The sequence below is a fragment of the Vicugna pacos genome, chromosome 24, assembly GCF_048564905.1.
Source record: "Vicugna pacos chromosome 24, VicPac4, whole genome shotgun sequence".
NCBI lineage: Eukaryota > Metazoa > Chordata > Mammalia > Artiodactyla > Camelidae > Vicugna > Vicugna pacos.
In genome coordinates this window covers 17,226,188-17,248,241 of record NC_133010.1, presented here as the reverse complement: position 1 = coordinate 17,248,241, position 22,054 = coordinate 17,226,188, and the positions used below count along the sequence as shown (strand labels likewise).

At 33.5% G+C, this 22,054-nt stretch overlaps 1 protein-coding gene across 3 annotated transcripts in view; it reads right to left on the bottom strand.

Annotated features, from left to right (window-relative positions):
- Positions 1–3,483: 3,483 nt before the first annotated feature.
- Positions 3,484–22,054, bottom strand: part of SS18 (SS18 subunit of BAF chromatin remodeling complex) — a 56,324-nt gene continuing 37,753 nt past the window's right edge. For 2 of the 3 annotated variants that reach the window (XM_072949081.1, XM_006205090.4), the window contains exons 6-11: positions 21,095–21,262; positions 20,326–20,430; positions 17,369–17,461; positions 16,538–16,660; positions 13,951–14,084; positions 4,287–5,253 (exon numbers count right to left, since the gene is read on the bottom strand). In XM_072949081.1, the coding sequence (XP_072805182.1) occupies positions 5,227–5,253; positions 13,951–14,084; positions 16,538–16,660; positions 17,369–17,461; positions 20,326–20,430; positions 21,095–21,262 (650 nt within the window). In that variant the 3' untranslated portion in view covers positions 4,287–5,226. Of the gene's footprint in view, positions 5,254–13,950; positions 14,085–16,537; positions 16,661–17,368; positions 17,462–20,325; positions 20,431–21,094; positions 21,263–22,054 lie in introns of all 3 variants that reach the window. The other variant, XM_006205092.4, reaches the window with a different exon arrangement.

Below are 22,054 nucleotides of genomic sequence, written 5' to 3'. Positions count from 1 at the left end.
TGTCCTATTTCATTAGTCAAGAATATGAACTGAATGATTATGAAATATACCACACACACAATACACTAACTCGTCATTCCTAAAAATGGTGACTCCAATCAGAATGCCATCGGGCAGTATGAACTGGCCCTCCACTACGTGCCCCTCCATCAGAATATAGGCTTTGCTGCTGTAACAAAGAGTTTAAATAAGACAGAACTGTTACTTCTCTTGTGTCAACGTCCAAACAGAGAGGAAGTAGACAAATGGGATTCATGAAGCCATTCAGGAGACTTTTGATTCTGTCTAGTTATACCGTCAGAATCTCTAGAGTGTTTTTCTAATCTATAAAGCCAAAGCTCCCCACTAATATGTCATATGCCAGCCCTTGGGGAATGGAAAAGAGAAAATGAAGCACACTTTAAACAATATAATCTAGAAACTGCACATGTCACTCAAGCTCACATTCCAGTTCCATCTGAACTTAGTCAGATGACCACATCTAGATGCAAAAGAGGCTGTGAAATATAGTCACTAGGTAGGCAGCCACGTGCCTGAGCAAAACTTGGGGATTTTTTTTTTAAAAAGAGAGAGGAATACTGCGGAATAATCACTATGCCCCAACAGAGACCAAAGATGATAAAACCTTCTCAGAATATACAGAATTTTTCATTCACCTATTCTAACATTAAGTAATTATTTATAACGTACTGTCTCATGAAAAACCTCTCAGTATGTTATCACAGTTAAAAAAATTATAGCCTAAACATGTATACACTGCTCACATATCCAAGTTTTTAAACTACAGATCTCTATCAGGAAAAAGATGTAATAAAAAAATATACAAACACATGTATCCACATAAGTACAAGTATATAACATACACACACATATATGTATATGTATGTATGTGTATCTGTATAGTATCCTTCTTCATTCTCAAGTTTCCCAGATAGAGCAATAAATTAAATGATCACCTTTAATAAGTTAACAAAAATTATATTGCATTGTCTATTTCCAAGAATTGGACTTTTAAACAATATAAAAGATTTTATATTGATTTGTTAATTTTTTTCTAGTTATCAAATTATGATACTTTGGGGCAGCCATGGAGGTAATTGGGCTGCAAAAAATTATAAAGCTTGAAAATGTCAACAAGCAAGAATCTCCAAGAGGTTCTAGTCTTTCTCCATAAAAACACATTTCAGTAATTCTCTTACAAGCAGCCATTCAATGTTTATACCCTTGTAATTAATTCTTATCCAATTAGGAAAAAAAAAAAAACTTTTGCAAGGGGGAAAAACTCACAACTTTATGCCAATTAAGTGAAGTTATACTTAAATCTAATTAGTCTTTGAAATGGCATAAATCAAACATGCCTAACTATAATTAATGTTTTAAATAAACAAAGTAAGGTGACATCTCAAATCAGTTGGTTTATTAAATAAAATGATATTGACACAACTGGTTATCCATATAGAGAAAAGTTAATGCTCTAAATCATACCATGTACAATAAATTTTAGAAAAGTGGAAACAAATATGAGGAATATTTTTATAAATTTGGAAGTTAGGGAGGTTGTAAGAAGCTATGAAATTGAATATGTAAAAGTCTTAAACCTTTAATACAGTGGAAGACATAACTAAAGTTAAAAAATAATGAACAGAGTGAAGAGATGTACAATATATAGAGACAGAATTAACATTTGCACACTTAGAACCATATATAATTTTATATATTTATGTATATGTGTTTAAATTATTTCCTTTCTATCTTACACAACAAACATCTCAAAACAAAAATGCACAAAGAACATTAAAAGGCATTTCACAGCAAAAAATAATAAAGTGTCATTAGGTATTTGAAAAGATGCTCAAAGTTACAAATAAATCAAATGTAATTCAAATTAAATTCTGCAGTAGCCTTTTTAAAAAAGCCTACTAAAACTGCAAAAATTAATGAGGCTAACAATCTGGTGTTAGAACGATGTATCTTTTAGGAAGACAAAAAAGTACACAGCCTTACACCTAACATATTAAGAAATTTAGTGTACAGAAATACCCCAACAATCATACAAAAACAAGAAACCCTGACAGTTTATGAAAGCTTTGTTTTTGCAATAGTAAAAAATTAGGAACACTACAGGAATAAGGAGCATTTAAAATATTTTTAACTTAAAAGTTGCAGAACAGTATGGCTAGTATGACTCTTATTTTTGTTTAAAAAGACAAAAAGAATAATATGTTGGCTTATGTGTATAAAACCAAGTTGGAAGAAGTATATCAAACCTTTTTACTGTTACCTTTAAGAGAGAAAATTATGGAGACTGTTCACTTACTATATAATCTATTTTTGCTAACATCTTAATTACTTAACTTAAATGACTTTTAAAAATAAAAGACAGTGATTTAGTCATACAAATTCTAAGATGGTGTCTAATCCATTATTGACACTGAAGATACAGAATTTCACAAGCAGGAAGAGCCCCTGGTACCAAGGTGTTATTTAAAAGAGTACTTGTCTTTTAGAGATACATACTGAAATAATTAAAGGACATGGTGTCTGTTTCAATTTGTAGGTGAGTGTATGGACAGTAAAAGATTGGCCATGAGTTGCTAAGTAGTCAAGTTAGGTTTCTGGTATATAAGCATCATTACACCATTCTCTCCACTTTGGTGTACATTTGAAAATTCCATTAAAAAAAACAAAACCAAAAACAATTTGCCACCACAACTCTACAGAAAAATGCTAATGTAGTCTCAAACAACTAAACTAGCACACTTAAATATTTTTAAATGTTGATCTCTTACTACAGTTTGCTTTTACAATTTCATGGGATGGGATGGTATTTTATTATAATATATTTCAATGAAATATTCAGTTTTAGAACATATAGTCAATATGACAATGTCAAACTTGGTAGAAAGCTACAGGTAAAGTTATTCTTACTAGGTATCAAAGGAGTAAGGTAATTTTTGTCACCACCAATTAGAAAGTTTTACGAAATAGGAGTGTTATAAAACAATTAAACCTTGCAAATGCACTAGTCTCCAGGAAGAAAGTCCTGGAGGAAATTCTGCTTATTAAAATTGCAATTTTAGTTTCCATTAAAAGGAGAATAAGACAACAGAAGATGGGCTGGCAAGACAAATTATTTCTTAATGTCAGTTGAGCTTATTTCAAATGAGATAACATATCTACACCAGGTTGGGTTCAGTACAATTTTGTCTCCTCAACTCATTTATCTAATTCAGTCATCTTGATTATAGCCTCATGGACTTCATTTTCAGAGAAAGAGTTCTGTAACAAACAGCCCACACAACATGCTGATTACTGAACGTTAATTCTAATTAACTTGGGCATGACAAGAGAATTTTGATAAAGTCCTAGAATACAAATACAGTCTGCTTATACCAGACTAACCTATAGAAAAAACCCACAGCATAATCTCCAGACAAAACAAGAGAGTCAAAGAGATCTAATTTAAAGAAACAAATGAGAAAATTAAAATCACAAATAATTTATTCTTCCGTTAGAGTTGATACAGTTTTAAATAGCAACAAAGTACACAGTGGTGGAAAATTGGCACAGAACCTATGAACATTTCAATCACAATAAGGCTGTCCATGCTTTACCTGTTCAAACTTGATGTCTGTTTTCTACTGACCACATTGGAAAAAACCCTACTCTGACCTTAAAACACACACTCTCTTTCACACACACAGAGACACACTGAAATTCTTCCTTTTGATTACAATATAGTAAGAACAGTACGTTTTGCTTATTCAAATTTATGGCACCCCTTCTGTTTTGTTTCCAGTTAGAAGTGGGAAAAAACAATTCAATTATAAAGAACGTATTCCCTGGGCATAGGCAACTGTGATGAAAATAGCAACTTACCTTTGGGCTAGATGTTTTCAGATTATGCTTAAATAATTACGGTTATAAACTTCTCAATGCATGATTTCCTGCCCAATGCAATATTCCTGAAATTAGCTAAAACAATCAGGCAGGCACAGGACAGTCTCAAATATGATTAAATGTGCCGTGCTAATAAACAAAGTGATCTAGGGTGCAACCTTATGCTTTTAACACAGATCAGAATGAACCTCACCAACAAGCATTTTCCTAAACATCTGTGTTATATTAATCAACATAAAAAAGGGGAAAACTTAAGTGTTCCTTTATAAATGGCATTATTTCCAGTTAAGAAAGTTGAAATAAAGGTTTTTAAAGTCTCCTGAACTATTCTAATATATAAACCAATTATCCTTCTAATGTTAAAAAATAAAATTGCTGAATCAATGTTGACTCTTCTTTGATATTTTTTATAAAATGTTTTGATATTACTAAGTTCCCTGATTACTCAAACAAGGTAAAATTAACACTTTAATTTTCAGTTATTGCTATTTTAGGAGAGGATTATCACTTCATTTACATGAAACTGCTACCAAGATTCTTCAGATCCCACATGAAGTAATTCTTATTGCCTCACATTTTAAAACTGTATTATAAATGAGCTTTATAAAAAGGTTTTAATCCACAAAACTGGAGAGCTTGTAAAAAAAAGTCTTTTTACTCAAAACTGTATCACAGTGCCCTTGATTATCTAACAGATAAAAGGATCTGAGTTTCCTCTCAAGAACGTAACAGTGGACATATGGTGTGCTTTGTCTTCTCCCTCACCTTTATCTTCACAGAACACCATTTTGAGACCAACATAGTCAAGCATCCACCATGCTCTGATCCCCATTAACAGAGGGTGTCTGATTCTGCCCAGTGCACAGTGTACCGCCTTGCATATTCACCACATGAAATAAACATAATATACAAAATATTGCTGCTGTAAAAAGTGTACATTTCCCTCTTCCCCTTACAAAAGAATCTGTGGAAAAGTATTAAATTCCCTTAACCTTCATAAACATACAAAGCTGTTCACACCTTTCAGTCTGTAACAGTTCATTTGAAACACAGTTCCGAAATCACTGCAAATTGGTTATGTCATTGTATTTTCTGTCCAATGTTGCCATCTAGAGTAGAAATGTGAAATCAAGAGTATTTTTGAGCTACTAAAGCCTTTTCATAACTAAGCCACAGAGGCTGCTTACTGATGAAACAGCCATTTATCCAGAAGGTTTTTCCAAAAACTAGATGGAATGAAAGGGTCTCTTCACAGGGAGGTGTCCACAGTGCTGAGGTGACAATATGGCTGCTAATAGATACTGGCTATTGGAATGTAAGTACTTTTCACTGCTGGTAATTTCCATACTGTCCCTAAAAGATAAATTTTAAAATATTATTAGATCATAGTTTGACCATGACTGCCTGGCATAAAAAATTATAAATCAACCTGAACATTGCCATACTACAAAAGCAACTACACCTACAACACACAAAAACTGTTATATATTTAGGTACACAGTATCTCTGTAATGTCTTCAATTGCAAATGGATTTCAAAGTCTTTGAGCCTAGTACAGCACCTGTCAGTGGGAAATTTAAGTGGTGAATTTTGCTGAATTGATCAAGAATGAGTGAAGTTCTGGTTCTAACCTCTGGCATGGTGTCTATTAGTGTATAAATCATATGCTAATGTAGCAAGTTTGTGACTGTTTAGATTATTATAATGATTTATGAATTAACAGTAAGGATATTTGGGATAAGTAGCAAAGATGGAAAGATATCTGGGAGATAAAGGGAAAAGAACCTTCTAGCCACACTATAGAATTTGGGCCTTTCCCTGAGGCCAGTGAGGTATCAGCAGAGGTATTAAGACAGGCAGCTGGTATATAAAATCAAAGAAAGATTGTTTTGCTTTTGTTGCTTTTAATAAGGTAGACTTGAAAGGCCTACAAGCTGACAGGAAAGGAAAGAAAATAAAGTACAGATATAAAGAGGCTATGAATAAAGTAGCAAAAGGCTACAAGGGAGGTAAATAACGCCCGGTATACAGCTGTTAAAGCTAGCTTTTGGAGAAGAGAAGGAACATCTTTTCTTCCAAAAGAGAAGAGAGGTAGAGGAAAAAAGAGACTAACAGGAAAAAAAAAATTCTTTTACCAAAACTGTCTTACATGTTTTTAAAATAAATGCTCATAAAAGCACTTAATTTCCCCAAAACAGTACTCATTGGGAGCACAAAATCATCTAATTGTTTCCTCTGGCTAAATATCCCCCCTCCAAGTCACATTAATGATTTTTTTTATCAAAAAAGCATTCCAGAATTGAAATCCTCCTGTATCATAAGAACTAGTACCCTAAAAGTTTATATTTCCATAGAAATAGATATACTTAAAAATCTGTTAAATATCACTATATATCTAATGGAATAATGAACTATAAATAGAATTAAAGTATTTAAAAGTATCAATGTATTGTACATAATTATATTCAGAAAAATTTAAAGTCAACGCTCATCTTGAAACATTTGTGAGTAGGATTTGGTTTAAAATACTCAAAACAGCATGGGAGGTATATAAAGCAACACTGGTAAAATGCTGCTAACTGTTGAAGTTGGCTGGTGGGTACATAGGGATTCATGATACTCCTCCTTGTTGTCTTTGTTTAAAAATTCCTATAACACAAAGTTTAAATTAAGAAATGCTTAGCATACAGGAACTTACTATTCAGCTGTCAGATTATCCAAATACTTAAAGCTGAGTTTAAGTCCCAACTCTATTATTAACTTTTTATTCAAGTCTAACAAAAGCTCTTTGAGAGTCAGATTCTTACAATGTGGAACTGTGACATCGCTATCTCTGGATCTCAATTTTCGTTCTGTTTATGGTTATACTAGCTCCTGTCTTATTTGTTTGTTAGGACACTTAAATAAGAGAAGACATGAGAAAGGGCTTTTAAACATTATAAATAAGCAAGTCTCAGTGCTGGAAGGAAATGCTCCCCTAGTGAAAGTGTGTAACAAGATATTAATAATGAATGTGCACATATTATGAATGATGTGAAAACCAGAAGAGAGGTCAAGAACTGGTGTGCTATATAAATAGAAGCTACAATTTATCTACTATATTATAAATTACTTGATGATAGGAACTAGGTCTCATCCATCTTTATGCCCCAAGTACTGGCATTATCACTACCATAATAAATTAGAAAACAGTGGACTTATAAAGTGCAATTATAGAACAAGTTGTACAAAAGTTCAGAAATGAAAGATTAGCACAGCTAGAATAATTTGAAAAGTATTTCAGAGACTGTGAGAGCCTTAAGAAAATAATAAAATTTGAATAGCAGATTAAAGAAACAGGGGCAATTCAAAAGGAAGAAATAGCTAAAGCAAAAGTATGGAGAAGAAATAGGTAAAGAATGCTTAGGATATTGGAGAGTAAGGAAAAATACACAATAATGAAAAGTAGAAGCTATTAATTATTTGGTAACACAGAGCTTGAAGTAATGGAAATAAGAAGTCTGGGTAATATAAATAATAGTTAACTCTTAATATATCTCAATTACTAAGACCTTACCATGTGTCAAACACCATAATAAGTGCTTTTGGTCCATCTGTTGGACAAATGGGATGTCCCTCATGCATTTATAGGAGAAGAAATTGAAGCACTGAGAATTTAAGTAACTTGACCCACACTCGATCACTTCACTATGACAAAATCAAATCACAAAATACTGTATATTTGCAACCATTAGCAAAGCACGGGTTTTGGAGCCAGAAATCAATTTCTAGTTTTAACTCTCCCACTTAACAGTTTCTTGTCCTTGAGACAAATTACCTATCTTCTCTTTCTTGATTTTTTCATCTCAAAAGTGAGGGTAATTATAATCCCTGCTTCAAAAAGTTATTCAAGAAGAAAATCATGAGAAGGCTCTGCAAACTGAACTACTTATTCACTGATACAACTGGAGACAGCACGGTACAGTGAAGGGTCTAGTCACTGGGGTCTCCAGTCACTCAGAATCTGCCATCCAGCTTGACTACTTCTTACCTCTGTCATCCTGGGTAAAAATCACTCCAACTCTCTAAGTTCCCTTGTAATTACAAAATTCCTGTTTCCAGAGAGTAAAGAATGAATGGGAAAGGAGGAAAGAGGACAGCGCGGGAGGATCCTTCATCCCATGATGAAGTTAGGAGATGTTAATGGTCTAAACAAAGATAAGACAGTGGTTAGAGAGAAGTGGATGGATTCAAGAATGTTTAAGGAATTCAGATTAACAAGATTTTGTCATTTATTAGATGGAGAAAGGGAGAGGGAGAAAGACTTAAATGTCAAATGTGGCACTTGGCACTCTAGCGTGGTGACAACACCCCTCTCCCTGGTAGAGAACACAAAAATACAAAAATTACATACATAATTACATACAAAAATTATGAATGTTTTGATTGTGTGAAATTGATATGATACATCTAAGTGGAGACATCTACTAGGCATCTGATTTTCAGAAGAGGTAAGTCAGACTAGAACTAGAGATTTGAGAGTCAGCAGCATGGTAAACTGAAACCATGTGAGTAAATGAGACTGTCTAGAGAGAGTGCGTGGAATGACAAGAGTCCCAGACTAACCATCTTTAAATTTCTTTCATTCATCTAATCAGATAAAAAGTCTTAAAATTATTCTGTCACAATACTTTCTAGGGGCTTCTTTCTTTCTGTATTATGATTACCATTCAAATTTAGGAAGTGAATGCCTTATTTATTCATTTATCTGTATTTATTTACCAATATTTATTGACTACTTGGTATATTCTACTAGGTGATGGCAACTCAACAGTGATAAAAACAGATACGGTGATGTCTTTAGAGAACTGACATTCTAGGGGAAGAGAGTATGACAACAAACAATAATTACACAATCTGTCACAAGGAGATAAATACTATGCTGAAACATAAAAACATCTAATGTCACACTTAATGAAACTTTCCTGCTAAATCAGGAACAAGGCAAGGATGTTCCCTCACACCACTCCTTTTCAACATTGTACTGAAATTCCTAGCTTATGCAATGGTATAAGGAAATAAAGGTAAACAGTTTGGGAAAGAAATAAAACTCTTTTTTTGCAGGTGACATGATTGTCTAGGTAAACAAAACACTCCTAAAACTAATAAGCAAGGTTGCAGGATACAAGGTTAACATACAGAATTCAATCACTTTCCTCTATATACCAGCAATGAACAAGTGGAATTTGAAATTAAAAATTTCAAATTCAATAATACCATTTACATAAGCACCCTCCAAAATGAAATACTTAGGTATAAGTCTAACAAAATATAGATAGATCTATATGAGGAAAACTAAAACTCAAAGAACTAAATAAAGGTAGAGATGTCTATGTTCATGGACAGGAAAATCAATACTGTTGAGATGTCAGTTCTTCCCAACTTGAATCTAAAGATTCAACACAATCCCAATCAAAATCCATGCAAGGTATTTTTAGATATTGATAAAATGATTCTAAATTTATATGGAGAGGCAGAAGACCCAGACTAGCCACACAATATTGGAGGAGAAGAACAAAGTCAGAGGACTGACAGATTCCAAGTTCAAGACTTACTACAGCAATCGAGACAGTGTGGCACTGGTGAAAGAACAGAAAAAAAGATCAACAGAAGAGAATCGACCAGAAATAGACCCACATAAATATAGACAACTGGTCTCTGGAACGCAGCAAAGGTAATACAATAGTGCAAAGATAGTCCTGTTCAACAAATGGTGCTAGAAAAACTAGACATCCACATACCACAAAATGAATCTAGACACAGATCTTAACACCCTTCAGAAAAATTAACTCAAATAAAATCATAGATCTAAGTGTAAAAATACAAAACTATAAAACTATAAGATAACATAAGAGAAAACATAGTTGACCTTGAGTTTGGCAATGACTTTATAGCTACAACACCAAAGGCATAATCCATGAGAAAAATAACTGCTAAGCTGGACTTCATTAAAATTAAAATTTTCTCCTCTGCAAAAGGCAATGTCAAGAAAATGGGAAGACAAATCAAGAAAACAAGGTAGCATTTATAAAAGATACGTCCGATAAGGACTGTTATCTAAAATGTACAAAGAACTCTTAAAACTAAACAATAAGAAAATGAACAACCCAATTAAAAACTGAGCCAAAGACCTGAACAGACACCTCACCAAAGAAGATATAACAATGGCAAACAAGCATATGAAAAGATGTCCAACATCACATGTCACTGGGGAAATGGAAAATAAAATAACCGTAAGGTGTCACTACACATATACTGGTATGGCCAAAATTGTGAACACTGACATTAAATGCTGATGAGGATATGGAGTGACAGGAACTCTCATTCATTGCTGGTTGAGAATGCAAAATGGTACCGCCACTATGGAAGATAGTTTGGCAGTTTCTTACAAAATTAAACATATTCATCATAAAATTCACTAATTATGCTCACTTCTTAGCACCTATCCAAATAAGCTGAAATCTATGCCCACACAAAAAACTGCACATGGAAATTTATAGCAGCTTCATTTCTAACCTCCAAAACTTGAAAGCAACCAAGATGTCTTTCAATAAATGAATGTATAAAGAAATGGGCTATATTCAATTCTAAAGAGAAGTATGTTATCAAGCCATGAGAAGACTTCAAATGCTTATTATTAAGTGATAAGCCAATCTGAAAACAGGATTCAAAGTATATCACATTCTGGAAAAAGCAAACTATGAAGATCAGTGGTTGCCAGGAGTTAGGGAGGAGAGAGGGAAGAAGGGGGTGGGCACAGAGAATTTTTAGGGCAATGAAACTATTCTGAATGATATTATAATGGTGGATACATTTGTCAAAACCCACAGAATGCAAACCACCAAGACTGAACCATCATGTAAATTATAGACCTGGGATGAATGTGATCTGTCAATGCAGTAGGCTCACTGGTCGTAACAAATGTACCACTGTGGAGTGGGATGCTGAAAATGGAATAGGCTACGCATGTGCAGGGGTAGGGAGTATACGGGAACTCTGTACTTTCTTCTCAATTTTGCTGTGAACCTAAAATTGCTGAAAAAAAGTCTGTTAAAAAAGTATGCTTCCAGTCAAGACTAATTTACGCTCCAGCCTCAAAAAAGCAAGAACTACACAAAATATATGAAATCATCATATTCAGAACACAGGACAGAAGGTAACAAAGGACAACAATCTATGAGAAATGGGAAACAAACGAGGAATGTGCTCTGATTATCGTATCTTACTGCACTGAGAGTTTCCATGCTGAACTGCATGGAGGGAGACTGAGGCTGAGTCTGAGTTAAGGAGATAAAGCTTAAGAGTCTGAAGAGAGAAAAAGGAGTTAGAGATCACAGGACACACTACCAGAGATGAAAGAAATGCACAGAAAGAGAACTGTGGAGATCTGCAGAGGAAATCTTTTGAGTATTCAGCATAGTACGGATATGCAAATGCATGCAAGGAAAACACCCAAGACTGGGGAAAGAAACACCCAGCAGGATGAGAGAAAGCAATACCTGAGCTCACAGAGGGACAGAAATCATGTTTATTCCCACCAGCCAGAACAGAAATATCCATCATGATGATAGATGCAAAAATTCTTAAAATTTTAGCTGATCAAATCCAACAACATATAAAAAGGATAACACACCATGACCAAGTGAGATTTATCCAAGGTATGCAAGGTTGAATTAAAATTTGAAAACCAAATAATATAATTTGACACACTAATAAACTAAAAAAGGAAAGCTATGATTCTTCAATAGATAAGGAAAAATCATCTGACAAATCTCAAAATTCATTCCTGATAAAAATTCTCAGCAAACTAGGGATCCAGGCAACAACCTCCACCTGATAAAGAACATCCACGAAAACCTTACAACATCTTATATGAGGCTGAAAGGCTAAATGCTTTCCCCCAAAGGTCAGGAATAAGACAAAAGATGTCCACTCTCAAAATTTCTATTCAATATTGTATTGGAGTTTCTAGCTGGGGGAAGACAAATGGAAGGGAGAAGAAAGCATTCAGACTGGGTAGGAAGAAATGGTCTTTACTTATAGACAACATGATTTCTGTTAGAAATTTTGGAGGAATCTACAAAATAGGAATTCTACAAAATAGAAATAATAACAAAGATTAGTAATTTGAGAAAATATCAATATACAAAAATAAATTACATTTGTATATAACCAGCAACAAATGGAAATTCACATTTTTAAGAAATTTATAACAGTATCAAAATAAATACGAAATACTTTAAATATAAACATGACAGAAGCTGTGTAAGACCTGTACACTGAAAACTACATAACACTAATGAAAAAACATCTTTAAGGGACATCTTCCACATTCATAGGTTGGGACAGCATACTGACATCATGTAAAGATACCGGTTCTCTCCAAACTGATCTACTGAGTCAATTTCCAAACAAGGGATCAATTTCCAATTGATCTATAAGGTGTTTCCAATAAAAATGTCATAGGCTTTTTTGTAGACACTGAGAAGCTGACTCTAAACTTCATATGGAAATGCATAATACCTAAAATGCCTAAACAACTTTGAAAAAGAACAAAATTGGAAGACACCTGATTTTAAGACTTACTACAAAACTATAAAAAAGACAATGTGGTACTGGCATAAAAACAGATAAATAGAACAATGTAATAGAAGAGTCCAGAAATAGATGCCTTTATGGACAAATGATTTTTGGCAAAGGTTCAAGTAGACAATTCAGTGGAGAAAGGGTAGTCTTTACAACAAATGGTATTGAGATAATAAGCTATTGGAGTTTCTAATTGGGGGAAGATAAATGGAAGGGAAAGGAAAAACCATGCAAACTTCAATTCACATTACATATGAAGATTAATCAAAATGGATCATAGACTTAAATGAAAAGCCTAAAAACCTGTTAGAAGAAAGCAGAGAAGAAAATCTTTTGACCATGGTAAAGATTTCTTACATATGATACCAAAGAATGATCTATAAAAGAAAAAACTGATAAACTGGACTTCATAAAAATTTTAAGGTTCTTCTCTTTGAAAGACACTGTTAAGAGAATGAAAGGACAAGCTAGAATGGAGAATATTTTTTGAAATTAAGCATCTGATAAAGGACTTGTATTCATAAGACCTCTCAATACTCAATAGTTAGAAAATAACTGCATTTTAAAATGAGCAAAATATTTGAATATGTATTTCAGAAAAAAGGATACATAAATGGAAAATATGCAAAAGAGAAGACAGTCACCATCATTAGTCCTTCGGGACATGCAAATCAAAGCACAATGAGATACCACTATGCATGTATCAGAATACATAAAATTAAAGATAGACCATATAATTTAGAGCATGTAAGAGGAGATTCACAAAACAATGACTGTGGTACAGATTACCAAGTCTGAGAAGTTTGGTGATGAGAAGAAGGCATTAATAATACTAGGATCAAGAGAACACAGTCACCTTAGGATGAGATACACTTCTACATATTTAAAGGTAGGAGAAGGAAAGACAATAGGGGAGAAAGAAAGATTGTTAGTACCTGAGTTAATAGATATGTGTATGGAAGGAGGCAACAGAGACAGGTGGTAAGCATGAATTTAAAGAGAAGGAATACCGTGGATGTGAAGGAAGTGTGGTGAAAACGCTGACGTGAAAATGAGAGTTAGTAACAGCACTGACTCAGAGGGACTCCACGTTTCAACAGGTCAGTGCTTAGTCCTGAGCAATAAGCATGCGGGAAATCAGAGAAGTTAGGGGCTTTAGAACATGAAATGATGTTTGGAACGGCGAAGGAAAGTATGCCTGGGGGGTAAAGACCAGAGAGAGAATATGAATGAATGACTAGGAATGAAAGCTGGTACTAGAAATAAGACATGTTTTATATGTTATAGCAACTATGCTTGACTGTGCTAGCATTCTATGAAAAAGACACAAGAGGAAGGAAAAATGAATCTTCCAGTGAAAAACATTCAACCTAACCAAGAGTGAATAAACAACAGGGCAACTGCACAGCTGGCCAAAGAGCTTACCTGGTCATATCCATAAGGCCTCTGCTGTGGTGGCTGTGGTGGTCCAGGCTGTGCTGGTCTGTAACCCCCATACTGCTGACCTTGTCCCTGTGGGTAGTTAGGATACTGAGGACCTGGACCGCCCTGTGAAGGACCTGCAAAACAATTAACACAAACAAAAGCCCAGAACAAATATAGTAAGTCCTAGAACTCTGGAAGGGATTTAGAATTAGGCGTTACTACATTCTCAAATTTAAACGAAAAAGGACAGTTTGATATCTTGCTTTTTGTCAAATGATTTTGAAATAAATTCCAAAGGTTATAATAAGTGAGACTATTGTAAGGATACCATGTGCCAAGAGGCTTTGATTCAGTGTAACTATGGTGCTATGTGTTAGCCATTAAGATTTTGTATGTCAAAATGAGTAAAAGAGACCCAGGAGTTATAAGGCAGGTTAACTCCATGATGTTAAGGAAATTCACTCATATCTCTACTAGAAAGTTAACCAGTGTAAGCAAGAAAAAGAAACAAGGAAAAAGATAAAAGGAAAAGCAAGAAGTAGATTCAAATGAAAATACTGAAAAAATTTCTGAATAAAGTTTGGAAATCCATGATAGTTACTGCTGTAAACTCTTAAGATTTATGCTTGCAATCATTGAAAAAAAAATCACAAGGAATGATTTTACATGTACATTCCAGATTTATATTCATAATCACCAAAAGAATGCTGTATGCTCTGCAATGACAAACTCACTATAACAATATTTTCAAACAGAAGCTAAGAAGACTTGAAAAACCACAGGCTGCATATGAAAAAACTTGATTCAAAAGTTACATTCTGTGTAGCAGTCACCTTTAAAACTTAACCCATAAAAATGAATGATTTGAAATTCCAGAGATGGCAAGGGACTAATCTGGTTCGCCAAACAAATATGTATGTTTCATAGACTCTGCCATTGTCTATTGTAAAGAACGCTTTATAAAGCATAAGCTGAAAAGCCTTGACACTCAAATGTTTTCTATCAAGGCCATTCAAAAGCTGTCATAAAAACCACTGACTGCAGAGAAAGGTGTCAAAGAGAACCACAAATTTTCAAGCTTAAATAAATTCCATCAGCCTACTATTTTATTTAATTATTATGCATCCAATTATTAAAATTGTAAATTTTCTATCAGAAGAAAGTTTGACACCCGAAGCCTACAGATAAGCAAAATGGGAATAACTCCTTTAGGGTGTATGTATGACAAAACAGCATTTAATTACTTAAACCAAAATTACTAAATTTCTTTTACTCTCTTTCCACTGACAATAATATTTATCTTAAATCAGTAAACTTACCTGACTGATCCACATCATATTTGTTTTCATACAAACACAATAAAATCAGAATACTCTATTTATTCAATGTACAAAATATTCAATGGTCATGAAATGGAAATGCCATTTGAGAGGAGAGCAAGAAAATTCCCTTGTACTTTATTGCATTTTTAGGAAAGAGGTAATTTAGTTTACTTATTTATTTTTAATGGGGGTACTGGGGACTGAACTTAGAACCTTGTGCATGCTAAGCACACACACTACCACTGAACTATACCCTCCCACTAAAGTCCCTTTGTAAAGACAAGAAATCCATGGAATATTTCTAAAGTCATATCTGGAATTAGGGAACCAGAACTCATCACTTTGGGGAGAATGCCTGACTGCCAATACCTAACTGAATTTTAATGCTTATGTTGAAGGTGCAAGAGAATTTCAGCCTGATCCTGGTTCTCAGATTTGCTATCATAGGTGGAGAGAGGTGCCCATAGTAACAGCAGAGCTTAAACCAATGATAAAAATAATAAGACATGACAGACGTAAAAGAGATCATATTAGTAAGAGATGATGTCAGATTAGGCAGCTACTTCTCCTATGGTAGGAACTATACTTTCCTACATCTGAAGTAGTTATAGTTGCCTGAAATTGAAGATTGAGAATATCAAGTCTTTATCATTCCCTAATCTCTATCCAATAGTCAGAAAGCCAAACAGTAGATATTACAGTGAATATATAATAAGAAAAGACTGCTGGATTTCCCCCAAACTCTGTAAGGTACAGTATCTGCAATAAATACACCCCTACGGGTGTGTACGCTGTTTAAATAGAGAATGACAAAAACATTTTCTTTACGCATTCCAAATAGATCTCATTTGTACCTAGAAAGTCAGTGTTATTTTTCATGGTAACAGTCATTGGTTTTAGAAACAAATTTGCCCAGCAGATTATATAGATATTGTTAATAATCACCCAACTCATCAGTTTTTCAAGCACATACAAAGCTACTGGCTGGTCGTGAAAGCTAAATAGGTTTAAGAGTTCACTTTAAATGGCTACATACCCTACCTTTGGTCAATGAAACACCTCTAGTTTATGTTTCTTTTTAAACAGATTACTAGTTTAACAACAGCATTTAAAATAAACACTCCAGTAGTAGTCTGAGCCAAAATTGTGAATTTTCAAAAATGGTAATTCTTAGAAAAATAAACATTAACTATCCACTTCCATATTTTAAAAGAGCAATCATCACATTCTTTTGGCGACAAAAATAAACTGCAGTAAGCTGTTACCGTAGCCCTGCTGCTGTCCTGGATAGCCCTGCTGCCCGGGGTACTGCTGCTGCTGGGGTGGATATCCCTGCTGGGGAGGTGGTCCTTGGTAAGCATCTTGCTGTTGGCCATACTGTGAGTTTCCTACAGGGTAATTGGAGAAGAGGGAAAAAAAAAACTGAGAAGTTTGCTTAATTAACTTTTTTTCTTCTAAGATGCATAGCCAACAACACAAGAACAAAATGAAATGCCATATTGATTTTAAAAGTTAACAAAACAAAGAAAAAACTCAAACCAAACAGAAGGGTTTCGGCCAAACAAACTGCAGTTAAAGCCAATTTTGCAAGGTTGAACTGCAGCATTTTCAGCGTCTCTGCCATACGAGCATTACATTTACTGGAACATCACAGTCATAAGATCATGACTATGCTAAATAAAATAAAAAAGACAAAATTAAAGACAGCTACAAGAGCACACACTAGCTACACAAGATCAGCAAGCTGTTTCCTAAAGGCACTATACTTATGTGTAAATTATACATATGTAAACACACACAAGAAAAAAAATTGGATTGATGGATTTATGTTCAAATAGAAAGTTTCCACTGAGGAAAAAATTATTTTAAAATGTTTTAGTCTTTTTATTTTTGTTAGAAATGGCAAGTCATGGTTATACATTTTAAATATTTGTAAGGAAATTATTTTGATTGTTCTAGGCTCCCTGTAACTTTCAAGACAGCCAGCAACTAGTATTCTACAAGAGCTTTGCGTGGGTAGAAGTTGTCTTATGCAAGAATTTTCGTTCCTGTAGAAGGGGATATATATGTGGATGTGTGTGAAGGTATATAGATACCTCCTTCGTAGTAATGTTGTGAGGAATCCTCATAAGGCCTATCGTAGCCTTGTTCAGGATACGACGGTTGCTGATAACCGTAATCATTATGACCTACATCAATTCGACAAGAGACAGGAAGAAACGTTAATGGCCACTGAGTGAAAAACCCTAAATATAGTTAAACTTTCAGATAAAACTGAAAAAGAGAAAAAGAAATGGAAATACATAAAAAATAATTTCAATTGCATTAGCCAAATATTTACCAAATGTGATTGTTTTCATATCGAGATAACGTGCAAATTTTTTTAAAGCAAAAAACAGTTTTAGAAACATTACACTTAGTCTTAACTCTGATAATCCTCATCAAGGAGGGAAAAGAACTTTATCTTTCATTTTTTTTTAAAAAAAGAGAATGAAAGCATTTAGGCCTTTCACATGTAAATAACTTGAATTAAATTAGAATGAACAAAGGAAGCAATTATCATATTTTGTCAAACACCTGTTCTGTTGGTCGCCAATTCCACAGCATATGCTAAAACAATGCAAAATATAAAAGAGCTCCATAAGTTTTTTTCCCCTGAAAGAAACTGAAACAAACTTTTCACATTTTCTGTTAACTTGCTTAGAGTATATGTACCTCAAAGTATTTTCAGATGCAAAAATATATTGCTTTAATGCTGCCATTCTAGGAGCTTTTAGAAAATATATCTAGAGTATCACAAACATGCACCTTCACAAAATTAATACTGTGATAAGTGCTAAGAGTACACCTTTAATTTTAAAGCATGATAAATTACACCTGCAAGATGACTGTAGACTTTGATGAAATCAATACTCTAGTCCTTTTTGCTAAGTTGCTCAAAGAAATTGCAAGAAATAACCTTTCAGTTTGCTAAAATCTGAACTAAGTTTTAGAAGAAAACCTAATTAAGGAAGGAGGAATATAGTTATGAATAAACGTGATACTCATTGCTCTAGTATTCCAGTGTTCGCAAGCCACCTCATAAACACCTACATTACAGACTGGCAAACTATGCCTGCAGTCTGAATACAGCCAGTGGCCTGTTTTTGTAAAGAGTTTCACTGGAACACAGTCACAACCATTCATATTTTCTATAGCTGTTTCCATGCTTATGACAAGAGTTCAGTAGTTGAGACTGAGACCGTATGACTTGCAAAAACTAAAATATTTACTCCCTGGCCCTTTAAGAAAAAAAGTTTGCCAACCCCTAATCTACACATTTACTGGTATAAGTATCTAAGCATAATAAGAAAACGTCCAATGCTATTTAAGAAAATTAACTGCTGTTATCAATGGAATAAATACTTTATGTAAATGTCAGACAAATATATTAATATACACCTATGCAAAAATGACACCACTTAAATTTTAAAATTCCATGATGTAATAAATTGAATTATTTATAGCATCTTTAAAGTTCTGCTATTTAGAAAAATAACATTTTGGACAGAAAGTTCATATTTAAAACAATATAAATTTCACATTTCAGGAAATACTCAGGACCAAAATAAAAATAACAGTGTTAAATTCAACTCAATTACTTAAAATGTATTTTAAAAATTAAACATTTATTTTCAGCAGCCTTCCTAACGTATAATATTTAACAACCTAGATTTCATTTCTTTTAAATATTGATAGTCGATAAATGTAGCTAAAGTTTTTACTTAAAAAGAACTTAATACAATGTCTACATGTGAAAGGGGAAAAAAAACCATTCTGAACAATTCAGGGCAAGAAAAACAGATTTTAAAAAATATGTTGTTTTCTAACCAGAATTATCCATACATATCATTACCACTAACAAACATGTACTATGTATGCAGAATTCTACAGGTGAGTGAGTACTCTGCCTGTATGGGAAGAATTTCTGCAGAAAAAAGCCAGTGTCCTTACACCACCTATGCGTTACACACTGACAAAAAAGAGCAGACAAAATGATTTTTTAAATATATCAAATTACATCTTGTTGCTAGCTTATATGAGCTTCTAGTCAAATGGTCCCAACACCTTAGCTGCAAGTTCTTAATTTCCTCAAGTTTGTGCTAAGTAGTTTACCTTAATTACATCAAGGGAGCTTAATATAAATGAAGATTTTGGCAAATCCTTCCAGACAAGACAAATCATTTTATAATGTGAATAACTACCTCTAATTGAGCCATTTTATCTGTTTGGATTATGTTTTCTTCAATGCTATATCACAGAATTTCCAAACATACAGGAAAATTGAAAGAACTGCATTGTCAAAGCCTACTTGTATGCTTGGATTAATACTAAGTACAGGAGTACATCTTTTACTGACCACTTTTTCACAAGCCACCTTCCCACTAAAAAATAAAAATACCGTTAAACTAAATAACTAAAATTAAAATCTGGTTTCCAAATACCTTTCTGTTCTACTAACTCTATAAACAGCCTTATTATGCATATAATTTAACTTCCAAAATCTATCCCAAATGCAAATGCTAATGTACAGAAACCACAGTTCTTTGAGATGTATGCAACATTAACTAAGGTGATGAAACTTGGAAAAATACTCAAGAACTATATTCTTTTCTTATTTATACAATGCATACAAGTAAACTGATGGGTAAACTTTATGGTATATGAATTAACTCAATAAAGCCGTTATTTAAAAAAGTAAATCAGTAACACTTGCTTTTCTGGTTCAAATGAACAATTCCAAATACAAAAGGATCCTTTTTCATATAAGAAAGGATTCCAGTGACAGAACATGATTCCTGATGGTACTAATGTAGAATATCTAAACAAAATATATTTTAAAATAGATTATAAATTAATGCTACCATTGATGCTTTAGATTACTGAAGTGTTTCTAAATATGGAAGAAACATACTGTTAGTTTCTTCATTCTCATTGAAATGTTTTGAGTAGTTATCTACATTAATACTGGGCAGGGATAGAAAATGGGAAAGTTAACATTAGGAGAGATTACCATCAGGGTAATATTGCTGGTTCATGCCTTCTGGAGGACCTTGTCCACCATGACTGTATTGGTCCCCATAATAGTCTTCCTGGCCTGAGTACTGCTGTGGTGGGCCTGAAAAACCACAACCAGTCAAGACGTAAATAACTTGTTCTCTATGTCATCAAAGGCTTTCTTTCTAATCTCATGTTAGGAGAGATTATTTCTCAGCTGTTGATTCCCCTCCCAAAGCTCTGGCGTTTTAGAGACTTTTAACTATTCTTATACACACACATACATAAAAACACAGCAGCACCACACACCACATTTCACAAGAATTAATAATGTTAAGACTATACATGCAATATTAAACAATACCAACTCAAAAAAAACAAACATTAATTCTTAAAAAGGTTCAAACTGATAGAAAATTAATTTCCTTTTTACTTTGGTATTAGAGCAGTTTGAAATAAATTAGGGTTTGTTTCTGATCATATATTTTAGTAACTACTCAAAAATAAAACAGTATTTTCTGCTGTAAATTCATAAGCTTTTGATACAGAATTTTATGATGTAGCCTTTTTCCAGAAAAGACTAAATAAAGCTATAAACCAGGAAGTTCATATCTACTTTATGACCCTTTGTACCTACTGTGCCCACTACCTTTTAAGAAAAATAATAAAATATAATTTTAAAAATCAAGAAACAAAAAGCTCTGACTTTATCTAGATAAAAAGTTCATTTAAACATTTAAAGACTTTCAACTACTGTTAAAAAAATTATCCAAATGGAATCTTACCCTGTTGAGGTGGTCTGTAGGGAGGAATCTGTCTCTGACCCATCATATGATTGCCTTGGTTAACTTGACCCATCATTCCCATAGGTGGCTGCTGGCCTTGGTAATGCTGCCCACCTCCCTGTGGCATATTGTATTGCTGAGAAGGAGGCTGCTGATGCATCATTGGACCTGAAAAAAGACAAATATTATGCACATTTTTTTGCACATAATTTTAACATATTAAGAGAAATTCAAAAATCTTTTATTATCATCTAATCCCTGAAATATGTAATTTACTGCAAAATAAACTGACTTCCAATAATAAAAAGAAATCTTTGAATTAAAGTTCACATGTCCAAAATAATCTGCAAACAAGGGAAAACAACTAACCCATGGTAGTTGATTTGAATTCCACTGGAGGAATATTTTACCAATTTGTGTAAAGACAGAGTAAATACAACATATGAACATCTTGAATGTATATATTTTTCTTTATGTAAGTATATTTATCTATATAATCTTTCTAGAAAAGACAGAATCCTTACGCCACATAAAAAAACATGCCAAAACAAAGTAAACCACAAAATCACATAGAAAATCAGCAGTTAAACCAAGGGAATGAAATCTGATTTCTGGATATCCACTTTTTTCCCCTTTTGCAATGCCCACTCATTATATAATGGTAGATAGAGAAACTACAAGAACATTTATAAATATACTACTTACATGGTGGAATTTCATAAAGTTAATTTTACAAACAAAAATGTAAGGGTCTTCTTTCCTTTTCCCAACTTTATAAACTAAAGATTTATAAACTAAAAAGGTCTTCTTGAAATCAAAGGGCTATACGTTGTTTCTTAATGAAGCTCTAACACACACAGACAAAATAAAGAAAAACACCCAGGCAGAGAACTACAATAATCCAAAGACTCAGAAACTAGAACTACGCAGTTTCCAAAGTGAGCAATATCAAGGTAGCCA